Source organism: Anastrepha ludens, chromosome 5, assembly GCF_028408465.1.
Source record: "Anastrepha ludens isolate Willacy chromosome 5, idAnaLude1.1, whole genome shotgun sequence".
NCBI lineage: Eukaryota > Metazoa > Arthropoda > Insecta > Diptera > Tephritidae > Anastrepha > Anastrepha ludens.
The window spans coordinates 55,745,866-55,762,123 of record NC_071501.1 but is presented as its reverse complement, the minus strand read 5'-3'; the positions used below and the strand labels follow the sequence as shown (position 1 = coordinate 55,762,123).

General features: G+C 38.6%; 1 protein-coding gene across 5 annotated transcripts in view; it reads left to right on the top strand.

Annotated features, from left to right (window-relative positions):
- LOC128864280 (voltage-dependent L-type calcium channel subunit beta-2) overlaps window positions 1–16,258 on the top strand; it is a 112,979-nt gene that overhangs the window by 83,743 nt on the left and 12,978 nt on the right. For 2 of the 5 annotated variants that reach the window (XM_054103874.1, XM_054103873.1), the window contains one exon: window positions 8,048–8,187. The exons of the other annotated variants lie outside the window; for them this stretch is intronic. In XM_054103874.1, coding sequence (XP_053959849.1) covers window positions 8,048–8,062 — 15 coding nt within the window. In that variant the 3' untranslated portion in view covers window positions 8,063–8,187. Of the gene's footprint in view, window positions 1–8,047; window positions 8,188–16,258 lie in introns of those variants that run through there. 5 annotated transcript variants of the gene reach the window in all.

Below are 16,258 nucleotides of genomic sequence, written 5' to 3'. Positions count from 1 at the left end.
GAGATTGGTTACTTAGTTATTGAATGTTCAAGACCAGTCTCTTCTTCTTGATTGAGTAATAAAGCGCACCAGTGTTTCTCTCTCGTGCTAGCCGGCGCCAATTGGGCTCACCAAGTGAAGCCAAAGCCTGTTCCACCTGATCTTTCCAACGCAAGGAAGCCCTTCCTCTTCCTCTGCTATCACGAATACTTTTAGAGCTGGGAATTTTGTATCCATTCGGACGACATGGTTCCGCCAACGAAGCCGTTGGATCTTTATTCATTGCACTATGTCTATATCGTCGTAAGCTCATACAGCTCATTGTTCCATCGCTCAACCACTCCAAGCGAATTCTCATCGGATATTACCGTCGTCCAAACTTCTGCGCCATACGTTAGTACGTTAGGTTTGTTTGTCGAGAGAGGACTTTACTACACAATTGTCTATTTAGTCCAAAGTAGCGTTTGTTGGCAAGAGAGATTATCCGTTGGATTTCAAGGCTGGCATTGTTACCGGTATTAATGCTGGTTCCTAAATAAACGAAGTTTCTTACAACCTCGAAATCATAACTGTCAACAGTGACGTGGGCGCTGATATGCGAGTGCGCCGACTGTGTCTTTGATGACTATTTGTTTGCTTTCGTTCACCACTAGACCCAAAATACTCTGTACTAAAGCATTCACCAACAGCTTCCATTTGATATCCATATTGTACAAACACATCCTAGGGTTACCCGGGTCCACGTTTTGGCCTATTTCTCGAGACCCTGGTATCCGATTCTTAAAATTTCAAAACACAAACCTTCTCCACATGTGTCTCTTCAATGTGGCAAAGTTTGGTTAAAATCGGTTGAGCCATTCTCCGTAAAGTTCATCACAACGCGAAAAACGGCCGAATATATATATAGAAGATATGGGACGAATGCGCAATGACAAAACGTAGGCAGTAGAAACCTCGATATAACCTTGCGCGACAAAGAAAAGATATGACCGGTAACATCATATCAATGGGCGCGGATGAAATGAAGGTCTGTCTTAAAAACTCTGCTCTATGGAGTCGCGTTATATCCCTAAGGATACTCAGAATGCATATATTTCTCAGTTATTTTTTACCAATTTCGGTAAGAGATAGTATAGGCTAGAAGGAGAGAAAGCTATTTTGACCACCGAACCCATGTAATGGTAACGAATTCACTACAAAACGTTATACTTGTAGAAGCAGAAATTGTATCTTATGCTACGCTATAACAATCAACATAGTATAAGATCAGACACTGTAGAAGTGGACCTCAATTTTAGTTGCTTTTTGCACAGTCAATTTTTCGTGTTAGTAACTCCAGTAATCTTTTCGCATACATCCGTGGAGCCTTGCATCGTATACAACCAGACTTCGTTGTAGTATATTTCATTTCATGTCATTTTCATTAATTCATTTACTGTGTTAAGTATTGTACAACTAAGACCTCGTTTAAGAGTACACCAACGGAGCCATTACACTAATAGTGTTTTCTTTTCTCGAAAAAAATGTCCCTTCAATATATGCCGACAATACGAAAATATTTCCATACGCTCTGTGGAAATGGTGCGTATTATAGCAAAATAAAACATGAAAAAGCACGTCCACAAATTATATATTTATTTAATATAACTGAAATAGAACGCTCCATTTTATGTAACAATTAAAGTTTTCATGCAATTATTGTGACGAGCTTGTGTATAAAGATAAACAAAAATCAGCTGAACAATTCTCGCCCGCACATTTTGTAAGGAGAAACTGCCACACATTCGCCTTGGTGCGAATAAAGGAAAACGATACCCTAAGAATATGCTGAGAAAAGAAAACGAAAATTTCACACATCTAGCATAGGGCGGAATAAATGTGACATTATTGCGAATAAGGATTACAACATAAAGTAAATATTTATTAAAAAAGTTAAAGAAATACGGAAGAAAATAGCGTCTATCGTGTTAAAATAAAATTAAAGTAAATTTTCACATCCGGTTTACTGGTTTAAACCTTTGAGAAGTAATAACCGTAATAAATACCGTGCCATTCATGACTAACTATGATGTAAGCAATGTGGAAGTGCGGCCAAATTCAGATCGTTAAACGGCTATCAGCGAATTTGAAATAATCAGCTGATTGCAGAAATTTCACTCGATGACGTGGCAAACGAAGTTACTCTCGCAATTTCGTTTTTCATCTTAGGTGATGGCCAAGCCTGGCAATCTATCATCCTTGTGTAGGATATATAAATTAAGTCGAAATCGGAGCCATGTGAGAGTACTAACGTTTGTCGGAATATACGCAGGTTTTAATTTAAAAAAAAAAATGAAGAACGTTGTGAGGTAAGTAGCAATGTTTCGAAAAGAGTCGGATTTCGTATTTAAAGAGTTCACTAAGAAGTATTTTCATCGCATATGTATCACATGTGGAACAGGTGATGCAGGAGGCGAGCGAGTGGACGTTCAAAAGACAATTGCGTATTGGCGACAGAAAAAGTGCCTACCAGAATTCAGTAGGAATTCAAAATTAATAGATTGGCGAATTTTGCAAAATTTAATTGTTAGAGTCACTTTCTCAGTAAGCATGCTTTGCACCACCTTCTCAGGCAAATCAGGCTTTGTTTAGAGTAAAAGCAAACTTAATACAAATATAAATATTTGGGAATATTAAGCATTCGCATTTTTTAGATGCTAAAAAATCATATCATCGGTGAACATTATACACTTCGTTTACTTAAATTGATTAAGGAAGGCCGCCGTAGCCGAATTGGTCGGTGCGTGACTACCATTCGGAATTCACAGAGAGAACGTAAGTTCGAATCTTGGTGAACCACCAAAATTAAGAAAAACATTTTTCTAATAGCGGTCGTCCCTAGACAGGCAATGGCAAACCTCCGAGTGTATTTCTGCCATGAAAAAGCTCCTCATAAAAATATCTTCCCTTCGGAGTCGGCTTGAAACTGTAGGTCCCTCCATTTGTGGAACAACATCAGGACGCACACCACAAATAGGAGGAGAAGCTCGGCCAAACACCCCAAAAGGGTGTACGCGCCAATTATATATATAATATATATATATGTATAAGGAAGTCATTGATGAATGTAAGAAATTGCTAAGATTCACAGTGTGCATCCGGCAGAATTCCTGACCAACATCAATAAGAAGTGATAACTAAGTGCATCCAATCCAATTATGGCAATCAATTTTCTGTTTACTTTGTCAAATGGTTTTGAAAGGTTCGTATAAATTAATTCCAGCTGTGCATAATTACAAATCGATATAAGAACATCGCCAACCGATATTTTAAAGGGTGCAGGGTTAAGCCGATTATATCAGGCTTTGAAGGCTTCCGTTTATTTCCCGTAGTGTGGAAGTCTTTGTTTACGAAATGCTACGCCATGAAGAGTAGTATCTGTGGTCTTGCCTTCGTATAGTTGCTATTTAGCTAGAGTCAACTTGTCTCAGAACTGTTTTCTATTTTCTAACATAATACTTTCCATGCAAGTCTGGCTGCATTTTTCAATCGGTATTTGTAATCTCTCCAGCAGTTAGATTTATTGACTGCCAACTCCTGAAAAAGAATTTTCCGTGGAAACGTTCGAGTAACAAATTGGTTCACCTGGTGCAGTCACATAAGTGATAAAAGATCTTGTCTTCGAACGGAGGGTTGAAATTGAAATTTGAAAAGGTCGAGCACCAGGAGATTTGGTGGCTCCTAAAACACTCAGGCTAAAAAGCCCATTCTATTTAAAGCTCTAGAAAGAGGGTAGATAGTCAAGGAGGGAAGGAGAAAAGTATCAAAAAAAGAGATAGGAAAGAATAGAGATAGTTAGTCCTGTGAGCATTTTCCAGATTCTTTGGCAAATCTGTAAATATGCTCCAGTTTTAGAGAACGAATATTACTCATTCTCACGACATCGGAACCCAAAACTCGTTGCCGTGCTCTAGCAAAGGTAGGACACTCACAGAGAAAATGCTCAGTGCTATCCGCCTCTTCCAAGCACGACAGTCACATTGGGTCCTTAATGATTCCAAGGGTGGTCATATGCTGACCCCATGGGTTGAGTCCTTCAATGATACCGACCATCAACCGAACGATTTCCTTCCAAGTTTTAATAGAAAGTTTGACAGCTTTCTGTTCAAACTTGTCACAAAAAACTTTGCAGTGAACCGTTGATCCACGGTTGGCCAATTTATCGGCAATTTCGTTTCCGTGAACACCGGAGTGTCCCGGAACCCATATAAGTACAAGCCTGTTTTCTCTTGCGACAGAATTAAGCTTTTTCTTACATTCTTCAACAATCTTTGAGGTTTGCTTCGCGTTCTCCAGAGCCTTCAGTGCACCTGTCACTGAAAACTCCAATATGTTTCCCGCTCCATCTCCTCTCGATTATCCATTCCGCTACTTTCAGGATAGCAAAACCTTCCGTTTGGAAAACAGTTGCCATTTTCCCCATAACATAGTGACACTTATTACTTACGTATTAAGTATTAAGTACCCTCTCGCTCCAGACCCTATTTCATTCTTGGACCCATCGTAAAGAAAATATCCGTCAAGCTACCTGCATGTATTCTGGATTGCTCCATTGATCTGACATCAAAATTTCTTCCAAATGAAACTATGGGTATCAGGTCGTCTTTAGACGCCAAAAGCAGTGGATACTGCTCAGATAGCAACTAAAAGATTTCTCTGTGTCCCGCAGTTTGGTCTTCGTCCCAGAAATAATATTTATGTAGTATACACATTGATTTTATTGCTTCCTGTTGTATCTTAAGATGCAGGGGGAGCATAGCGTTTAGGGCATCACCAGAGGTTGTGCTCATGGCACCCGTGATCCATAAACATACACTTCTTTGCAGCCTGTATAGTTCCCGGAGTGTGGACTTAAGGGGGAAGTCTACTGTGACAAGGGAAAAAACAGGCTTATTTTCCGGATTTTATTTCTAACAAAATATTGCTCGTACATAAAATCTATTTAAACTCTTATCTTTATTATATATTTAAGTTTTTGAAAAAAAAATTTTAAGTCAAAATATTCAAAATGGCCGCTGTGGCACTTCTGCAAGCGCAGGTCCGCTTTTCTTAGGTGCCTAAACGGTGTACATGAAATCTTACGTTTCGGTGATCTAAAACAAAAAAACAAAATATTGTTATCATATACATAGTATTGACTCTCGTCTGACGTAGGATTATGTCGATAAAAAATTTTGGCGTTGAAAAAAAAATTCTTGAAATTTTTTTCTTTTTTTTTGCCTAAAATTGATGTTACTATTGTTTATAACAATTTAACAAATAACGATATCAAAAAAATCCTATGTCAGACGAGAGACACTATTACAGAAAATATATAATTAAATTTTTAAGCTGATTCATTTATCAGAACTCGAGATATCGTGTACACCGTATACAAAAACTTAGTTTCGAGAAAAATGCGTTTAAAGTTTCAGTATAGCAGGTACGCGCTTTGGAGCGCTTCGGGAAAAGGTCGAAATTTCAACGAAGAAAAATTTAGCCAGCTGTAACACATATTGTACCTTATTTAAGAGGGTTCAAAGTATTTTTTAAGCTAATAAAAAAAAAATCGATTTTTTGAAAAATTCACAGTAGACTTCCCCCTTAACCATGCTCCGTCGCCACCAGACCACCGAGGCGTATATGATGAATGGTCTGATAAGTGCTGTGTATATCAATAGGACCACAGCATCGAGTTCCTGCATCTCCGCTAGTAGAGAGTCTACGACCAAGCAGCACAGCAGTGGAGAAAGAACACCCCCATGGGGATATCCTTACTTGGCCCTGACGGTGATTAGTTCGTCACTGTTCTCTCCAGCGGTTAACAGCCTCTCAGAGAGCATGGAATATATCCATTTTACATTGGTTTGATTAACTCGATGTCGTTCGGCAGAAGAACATATTGCGCCAAAAGTGGCATTATCAAAAGCCCCTCAATGTCCACGAACACGCCCATTGCGTATTCGTAAGCTTCCAGCCTGGCTTCAATCTTGCTAACAAGATCGTGTCCACTCGTGATCGTGGTAAGCGTGTTGATTTCTACTAAGTGACTTCTCGGCAATACCCCCACCCGAATATGTTTCTCCACCACTCGTTCTGATTTTTCAACACGAACGATGTCAAACTGATTGGTCTAAAACTTTTTGCTAGGGAATAGTCGTCTACTCTTACACGTCGCCATTGGGATGGTATATAACCAAATGCAAGACAGGCTGTGAAGATCCTTTAAAGTTAATAAAGTTATTCTCTCTGTCGATCGAGATAATTATGAAAATGTTATGCTATTTATCAGCCAGGCGCTAGCAATTATGATGTCTTTTGTTATTTTGCCAGCTTTGGTGCTATTATTTGTTTCGCATCTTTGGTGTTTGGTGGCCTCAAGATTATCATAGGTATATCTTCTTGTACCTTGGTAAAATCTACTTTCGAAACCTATCTTTGACAGAAAATTCCCGCGGTACGTCCGTTGTAGTTGATACAACAAAGACTTCCTGAACACACTCGAGCTTGACTTGTTTACAGTAGCACAGAAAACAAACTATGTGACATATCACGCTGAAATTTCCCATGTAAGCTTATAACAGTCCTACCAAAAAACAAAAAATTTATTTTTGCGATATGTCATCCGCGGACCGTTTTATTGATAACGTCTCGTTCATATTTGAGCAGAAGGTATGCCAACGATTACGATACGCGTTTGAAGAGATATTCTTCAACTCCTTCAGCGAATTTTCCTTAATGGCCTCTATCGACTCAAAGCGGCGTCCGCAGAGTGGCAATTTATATTTTAGAAAAACGAAAAAGTCACAGGGGGCTAAATCCGGTGAATATGGTGGTTGTTCGATGATATTTGTCAAGTTTTTGGTCAAAAAAGTGTTCAAATATGAGCCTTGTGAGACGGTGCGATATCATGATGAAAGATCCATGAGTTTTCTTTCCACAAATTCGGTCGTTTCCTATGCACATTCTCTAACAAACGTCGCATAACCTCCAAATAATATACTCTTTATTTACCGTAGAATCATTTGGAATGAACGCCGAGTGCACAACACCATAATAAACAAAGAAAATGAGTAGCATAACTTTCACCGACTGACTTTTGACCGACTTTGACGAGGTTTTTTTGGGTTTCTGCTCATGTGGATAGCGCCGTCCAGCCGCCTGTTGACTGGTTTGCATGTCAAACTCATATACCTATGTCTCATCACCTGTTATGATGCGCCTGGATAAACGTTGGGTCCGAATTCACCTGCTCAAGCATGTCTTCAGGCACCTTCTTCCAATGAATTTTTGAAAGAAATTTCACTCTCTTGGAACGAGTCGAGCAGTCACGCGTCTCATGCCCAATTGATGGTGTAAAATGTTGCGAATTGATTCGTGAGTCACGCTAAGGTCACAATTAAATTCCAGATCGCGCTCAAACTCTGCGACACTGTAGAGGACAGTTGTACCAACATTCCAGCAAAAAAAATTTAGACACATGTGTAACGAGCACTTTTTAAATGAACAATTCCCGATATTTTTTTTTTTTGTTTTGATAGAATGAATTGAATATGTACATACATATGTACTTATATGCTTTTCTATAATAGGCTTTCATTGGTTTCTCCACGAAATTTTCACTTATATGGGTTTTTTTTCAATATATAAACATATACACTAATTAGGTATTGCTTAATATAAACAGTGGCAGGCTTGGGAGATTTTCGCTCTTTGCATAACTTCATAAGTGTTGGAATTTAATTAAGTTGTAATAAGTAATACAGATTGGATAAGTATTTTATTACCACTAATTTCACAACTAAAAATTAGGATAATTTAGTTACCGGTATGTACTTAGAATACAACGCTATATACACACATTACGCTAAATCAAGAATTAGTGAAAATTGCTGCTTTTAGGGTAGTATTTTAGGGAAGTGTTATTTATTAATAAGAATTACTTAATTCTATTAGGGATGTCTGGATTTGGGCTAGTTAAAATAACGATTCTTAGTAAAATATATTTTCTTAATAACATCATTTGATTTGATTTTTCTTTTTCTGACAGTTACATAACAAGTAATGATCGGCATGATGGAGGCCAAAACTACTCACTGTCTTTGAATTGGATGAAAATATTTAACGGAGTCACAAATTTATATTGTTTGTAATTTTATCTGAATAAAAAATTATGATTTCATGAAAACAGCAGTTTTTTTTTATTTAGTTACAAAAAAAAACTGACAAAGTAGTAGACATTTTTAAAAACTGAATTTTCATTAACGTGTAATAGACTTAAACAGAAATTATTTAAGAAAATAAATAAAGTTAAAAAAATTCGGAAGTGTTTCGAGGTAAGATATTATTTTTATTATAATTACCATTATCATTATTATGGCAACCAAAAATATGCCGTAGAAACATGATTTTAAGCTCTTAAGATATTCCAGAAAGAGTGTAAAAACATGCATAAATATGCCCGAAGAAAAACAAAAATATACTGAAAATATGCGCCTGAAAAATTATAAGCTCAATTTTTTTTTGTATGAAGCGCTATTGAATTTTATTCAAACAGGTGCAAAAATACCTTTAAAAGTAAAATATTAATTGCACAAGTACAGATTAAAATGCAAATTTAGCTTCAAATTTTTTGTTACAATAACTCATAGAATATAAGGGTTGCTTTTTATATTTTGCGCCCACTAATGGAGACACAGTAAAATGAAAATGGCTTTATTGTTTTTTAAAATATTCTTCCAAGCAGTCTTGCCATTGAAAATTGGATACCTTCAAAACGAGCAGTTTAAAAGATTCTAAGCTTCTTCATGCGTTGAACTCGCATTTTGTTTCTAATGTTCGGGAACAAAATGAAATCAGGTGCCAAATCAGGATTGTAAGGCAGATGGGCCTTAACTAGATTTTTGAGTACTCAAAAACTCTTGTGTGAGCCCATACGTGAGATCTCGCATTGCCTTGGTGAGGCATGATTCATCTTGCGTTGTGACTTTTCTTTAATTTAAAAATGTCTTTAATTTATTTAAGTCAATTTTTTCGGGCCACTCAGAATTAACTGTTTCAAGTTTTTCTAGTGTAGAGATGCGACCATTTGCTCAGAGATGCTTCTTCAACGAACAACTTTTGTTGGATTAGGCTCGTCTTGGAGCATCTATATTATCGGTTGGTATATTGTTACCGTCTCTCTCATGCATTAATCCAAGATTCGTGACATGTTACGATGTCATAGGCGTGTCTTGAACCGTCGCGCCTGAATTTCCTCAATTTTTCTTTGCATCAATCGACACGAGTTGTGCTGTATCCAACGAGAACAAATCTTCTTCTCAATATATACATATATATATAAACCATCGGACTAAAATTTTCACGAATTAATCGCATTTTTGGGAAAAGAACAAATAAAGCTCGTAAGTGAGTACGTTATATGTATGTAAGTTGATGCTAAAAAATACAAAACTTTTGAATAAAAATATCGGACTACAGCTCATCACACGTGGCGTTGCAAAAGCGCAAAATCTAAACGGCAACCTATGTATTTGGATAAATTTTCAAAGAGAAAATGGCCTTTCTGCATCTACGCTGGTAACGGATGGGAACTTAAAGACAGAAATTTCAGTCACTCTATATTTTTCAACCGAGCATATTTTTGATTGCCTTAATCATTATTATTTTTCTTGTTTTTGTTTGTCTTGTTATTGTTTGTTTTGTTGTTTTTTTGCTTTGCTTGTTTGTTTCGCTATTGAGTTGTTTTTTTGTTTTGTGTGTTATTGTAGGCTTTGTGTAATATACATTGGCTTACTCAAAAGTTCACCAACGTGCAAAAGCCCATAAGTCTTGCCACATTTTAATAATTGGAAGCACAATTTTATATAGTACTCGTTTTTAGTAGCAAATTTATGAAACCGAGTTTAGCTATGTTATACCGTTAGGTGGTGAATTTTGATTATTTCCTCGATAGAACTTCACAAAACTTCAAGCTATCATCTCGATAATATGGATATTTTTCTCGTCATTTGTATCGAGTAGTCAATGGCTTTTCCATATAAACTTCACTTTTCATTCAAATGATTGTTTTTCCATTTTTGTATCACAAAATAAATGAATAAAAAAGGGCGAACTGTTTTTCGATTATTTTGCTATAACACTTAGAAGAGACCGTTTTCTGCGGCGCAATAAGCTCTTCTTTAGTCGCAATATTCCCATTCGTATATTATTTCATTCGTTTCGATCTGCTTTGCAATCACCCTGAATATAAGCTTCAAGACTTATAGGCAAACACTCTCAAAGGAAGAGACGATCATGCACCTTCGGTGCCACTTTAGGTAAACAATTTTTTATGAGTGAGGAGATCTCAGCACTGTGGAAATCAGGTATCTTCTATAATTTTTGAAAAGTTCACTTTGGTTTTAGGGAGATCAGGAAAAATTCTTATGCCGCATCACAATGGGCTATAAGTCTGCGGTAATCTCATAGTGAATAACCGCTACAATCTAATTTAACGTAAATATCTAGTATAAAAGCTCCCATGGGAATTTACTACCATAATGCGTCGTGTTATTACATTTAAAAGATAATCAGTAGTATGATATACATAGGTTAGGTTAGGTTAGCCTGGTTGGCAATAAGCCACGCATAGACCTTTTGGTCCCTAGCGATACCGATAACTAGGAGACCAACCTCTATGAATACTGAAAGTAGACATCATGTAGGATGTCAGCGCTTTTGGCGAATCTAAGCAGAGCTGGGAGATCCGCTTTTGAGACGTCCTCTAGACCCTCAAACAGTGGGGCTCCCAAGCATTTTAGTCGCGTTTTTAATAATGTCGAATAAACGCACAGAATGTGTTCTAAAGTTTCCTCAACATCCTCTGCATTTCCTGCATTTGTCCGTGTTAGCAATCCCTATTTTGTACGCATGTGCAGCCAATAGAATATGACCTGATAGCATACCTATGATAGTTCTGCAGTCCTTTCGCGAGAGCGTACGTCGAATTGAGTCAGTTTTTTGTCGTTAGTTCTACACATGACTTGCTGTTTCGAATATGGTCAGATTAGTCCTCCTAGCTTCCACTCGCCTTTTCATGTAGTCGTCCATTTCATTGTATATTGTATTTAGCTGTTTTGGTATGTCGTTCTCTTTTTCAAAAGGTAGTCTAACAGCAATTTTTGCTATCTCATGTACTATTTCGTTCCCCAGAATGCTTTTGTGACCAGGTACCCAGTAGATATGCAGCCTACTGCTTGCGGCTAACCTTTCTATGGCCTCCGTGCTCCGTCAAACATTTTTGGACTTAATACAATATGAGCTTTTTGCTTTTATTCCTGCTTGACTGTCCACGTATATACTAATTGTTGAGTTCTTTCTTGTTCTAGTGTAGACTAGCTCCGCGGCTTTACACACCACAAAAACTTCCACTTGGAAAATACTGCTGTGGTCTGGCAGCTTGATAGGTTGCCTTATCCCTAGTTTTGAGCAGTAAATGCTCGCTCCCACTCCGTCTAAAGTTTTAGAGCCGTCGGTATAGATGTGAAAAGTTCTATGACCAGGCTTCATGTCTTTGTGCCATCCGTCCTCTTCAATTGTAGTGCGAAACCTTCTCTCCCAATTAAAGTACGGAGTCATGTAGTCTGTGTAACCTAAGCTCCACTTTCCTATTGAGGTTTGTCCGAAGGTTCTACAAGTGAATACTCCAGCAGCTACTAACCTCCTCGCGGATTTCGCTGCCAGGTTTTCCGCCATAAGCCATAACGCTCAGCATTCTTTTACATTCGTACAGCGTATTACTGGCGTTTTCCACCCTTTCCTCAACATTGTGCTTTCCGCGTTTATCCCTAGCCCTGCGCGAGATGTCCATTGGTGTACCGTTTTAAGTGTGTTATTCATCACACTACTGATTGTGCCCAGGTACTTTCCCGTAACTACTATAGCTATGTCATCTGCATATGCCACTAGTTTTGGTGCCCCTCCGTCAAATTTCTTGAACAGTTCATTTGCTACAAGTAACCATAATAGCGGCGATAGTACCCCACCTTGCGGAGTGCATGCATATTTGGTGACGCTCGTATCGTTCCATTCCCCTCTTATCTTCCTGCTAGCTAACTTATCCATAGATAAATCGCGGATTGCACATTAAGTGTCTCTATGTTATTTAAAATAGCATCTTTCGTCACGTTGTTAAAGGCCCCTGATATATCTAGAAATATTTCTAGAGCATACTCCTTATATTCTAACGCCTTTTCTATGTTTAGTACAAGTAAGTGAAGTGCAGTTTCAGTAGAACTGCCTTTGGTATAGGCGTGCTGCGCCTTGGACAATACGTCCGGCGCAATTGTATCTCTAATATATGTGTCTAGAATCTTCTCTAACGTTTTCAGGAGAAATGAGGTCAGACTAATGGGTCTGTATTCCTTCGAGTAGAGAGGGTTGCTTTTTCCAGCTTTGGAATAAACACAACTCTCGCTTCTCTCCACAATACAGGAACATAGCTGAACCTCAAGCACCCCCTGAATATCGTTCTTAACCATGGTACCACAAGATGGCTTACCTTTTGGAGCATGGCTGGGAAGATTCCGTCCAGTCCTGGCGATTTATTTGGGTCGAAACTTTGTATAGCCCATTCTATCTTGTTGGTCGTAATTACGTTCGTCGGGATGTCGTGCACAATATTTCCGCTCGGTTCGAGATCTGTAGTGTCCGCACACCCTGGAAAATGTGTGCTGACCAGGTCTTCTAGAGAGTCCTCACAGCTGTCAGCCCACTCCCCGTTGCAATCAATTCAACCCCTTTCTCAAGTGCGATGTGTGACCTGTATTTCCGGGGTATGATTGGTGTTTTCGATAGTACATCCCTATACAAGTCCCACTTCGTATTCTTAGGATTTCTAAAGGATATAACTTTATTTTTTTAGCGGAATATAACCTGAAAGCTTATGTAGCTGTGATCAGAGAATGAGGTCCTACTTAACACTTCCCATTCCTGTACCATAACATCCTTGCTTGTGTAAAGTGTTAAATCAAGTACATTCTTCGAGGTTGGTCCAACATATGTTGGTTCTTCACCTCTATTTGGTATTTCTAGGCTACTCTGAAGAATATAGTTAAATAGTGATTCACCTCGGCCGTTGAGCACTACCCCAGATGTGATGTGCGTTAGCGTCAGTTCCTACCACCAGAGCGTGCTTCTTTCTGGCAGCTGTTTCTATCAGCTTTCGAAGTTCTATCTGTGGTGCTTCTTCATCATGAGGCGTATAGCAAGACCCCAAGAGTAACGTCTCATCCTTGCAGCCTTCCAGCGCCACCACTGTCAGATCGTCTGAAAAAAGATTATGATCAATATAAGAACATATACTTTTTTTAACTATTATCGCTGTTCTTACCTTATTTTTTGTAATCGGGATGTAGGTGTTGTAGTTATGTGACTTTAGACCGGATACCATGTTGCCCGATGCTATCCATGGTTCCTGGACTAGAACCACATCGTAGCAGACTCCCTCTATGTTGAGCAGGAGCTCGGCTGAGGCGTTCTTACTTTTGTGGAGGTTTATCTGAAGGACCTTCACAATGATATACATAAGTTTCCATAAGAGTTTGAATTGTTTTAAGTAGAAAGTAGGAGAGAGCGTGGATTTATAGTATTATACTCATGCCGACGAGTTCGGCCATTTTGAATGTTCAGTTAATTGTTGACAGCTGCTTTGCTTGCACGTGTTTCGGCTCGTCTTCAATTTTTACCTATTCAAAAAGATGGATCAAAGAACCTGTTTAAAATTGTGTGTGCAAAAACGAAATTAAGTGCGCGGATGCATTCCGAATGTCGACTGTGTCATACGGAGAAGCTACTTTGGTACCACATAAACGTTTATCGGTGGTACAAAATGTTCTCAGAAGGCCGAGAAGATATGAACGACGAAAATTGTGCCGGATGTCCGAGGACTTCAACAACAGACGAAAAAATTGACGAAGTGAAGAAAATGGTATTGGCCAATCATCGAGTCACCGTTATAAAAGTTGCTGAGGACCTAGACATATCGATTAGCTCGTTCCATTCGATTTTTTCAATGATTTGGGCATGAGACGGGTCGCCGCAAAATTCGTACCAAAACTGCTCAATTTTGACCAAAAGCAGCATCGCATGAACATTGCTAATGAGATGTTGGGCTCTGTCCGCGACGACCCAAATTTGCTCCAGAGAGTTAAAACTGGTGACGGATCGTGGGTTTATGGTAATGACGTGGAAACCAAAACTCAATCATCTCAATGGAAGCTGCCGCACGAATCAAGACCCAAAAAAGCGCGCCAAGCTCGGTCGAATGTAAAAGTTTTGCTTACCGTTTTCTTCGATTGCAGAGGCGTTGTGCATCATAAGTTCTTGCCACAGTGTAGAATGGTCAATAAGGAATATTTCCTGCAAGTTATACACAATTTGCGCGAAGCAATCCGCCAGAAACGCCCGGATTTGTGGAAGAACAAAAATTGACTCTTGCATCATGATAACGCCCCTGCTCACACATCGTTGTTTGTGCGTGACTTTTTGGCCAAAAACAACGCACTAATGACGCCATAGCCATCGTATTCCCCATATCTGGCCCCCTGTGGCTTTTTCTTGTTCCCGAAATTGAAGAGGCCCAGGAAAGGACGACGCTATGCTACGGTTGACGAGATAAAGACGGCATTGAAGGAGGAGCTGAACAAGATAAAGAAAAATGATTTTTTGAAGTGTTTCGAAGATTGGAAAAAGCATTGGCACAAGTGCATAGTATCTCATAGGGACTACTTTGAAGGGGACAAAACAGATATTAATGAATAAGTAAATAATTTTTGAAAAAAAAACACAAAATTCGCGATACTTTTTGAACACACCTCGTGCATATGAAAAATGAAATTAATAGTTAAATATCGATTTTGATAAAATACATTTTTAACAGGTAGTTTTGTTAAACTAGATACAAAAGGGCCGCCATAGCCCGATTGGTTGGTGCGTGACTACCATTCGGAATTCACAGAGAGAACGCCGGTTCGAATCTCGGTGTAACATCAAAAATTAAGGAAAAGTTTTTCCAATAGCGGTCGCCCTTCGGCAGGCAATGACAAACCTCCGAGTGTATTTCTGCCATGAAAAAGCTCCTCATAAAAATATCAGCCGTTCGGAGTCGGTTTGAAACAGTAGGTCCCTCCATTTGTGGAACAACATCAAGACGCACACCACAAATAGGAGGAGGAGCTCGGCCAAACACCCAAGAAGGGTGTACGCGCCAATTATAAATAAATAAAGAGATACAAAAGGGTCAGAACTTAATAACACTCTGTTTTATTTATTGATCAATACTCGAGCCATTTTTCTTGTGTAACACAACCGTCAACTTTTTATGTTTTTATTTTTTTTTTTTTTTACTCTGTGGCTTTCTTAGTCAATTTGATGGAGAGGCTGTAATTGCTTGCTCAATATCCAAGTAAAATCTGTAAAATTATGGCACATCTGTCTGAAATGTCGGATTTGGTTAACAAAAATTGCCATAATGAACTACTTACTCCCAGCTTAGATTTATCTACAAGTAATCCTAATTTTTCTCTGCATAGAGCTTCGACTATTTTCTTTTTATTTGACCAGATAGTCAAAAACGCTGCGGATTTAGATTCATATCTTACCGTATCTAATTTGTAGACGCGTAATTTTCTACGGGAGAATCTCGTCACTATGTGCACTTGATCATATAACTTCCATCCCAGATCTTCGAACTGACGAAAAAGCCACAGGTCCGAGTCACTCCCAACTGCGCTACCAAAAATTGAAATCAATCGCGAATAATTCTGTTCAAAATGCCTTTGAAGTCGAGTTCATCTTTAGTTACTTTAACGATTTGCTCTAAGACATACTAAATTTTCCAACGGATGTTGTAGAATTACATTTCACTTACTGTTAACGAGAAACGCTTGTCCCACCCCACCCAGACATTGGCTTGGCAACAGGCTTTCAAAGCGCTGACTTTCTACATTTTCGCAGCCTAAAGGAATTGTGTTTGTCTACGTGTGCCACGTTTTAAGGCCGGCGGGCCAATTAAAAGGTAAAAAAAATCGATTTTTTTTTCCTGAAATCAATAGCTTAGATATCCAAGAACATGAGACACAAATTTTCAGAGTTAAATTCCAAGTATTTGCAGAGCTACAGAGCCGAGCGTAGTGCGGCGTCGAGCAACCGTGCGCTTATTGTTGACTTTGAAGCGCGTTTTCTCGGCTTTTCATTTTCACGATTTTACCTAATTTATGTA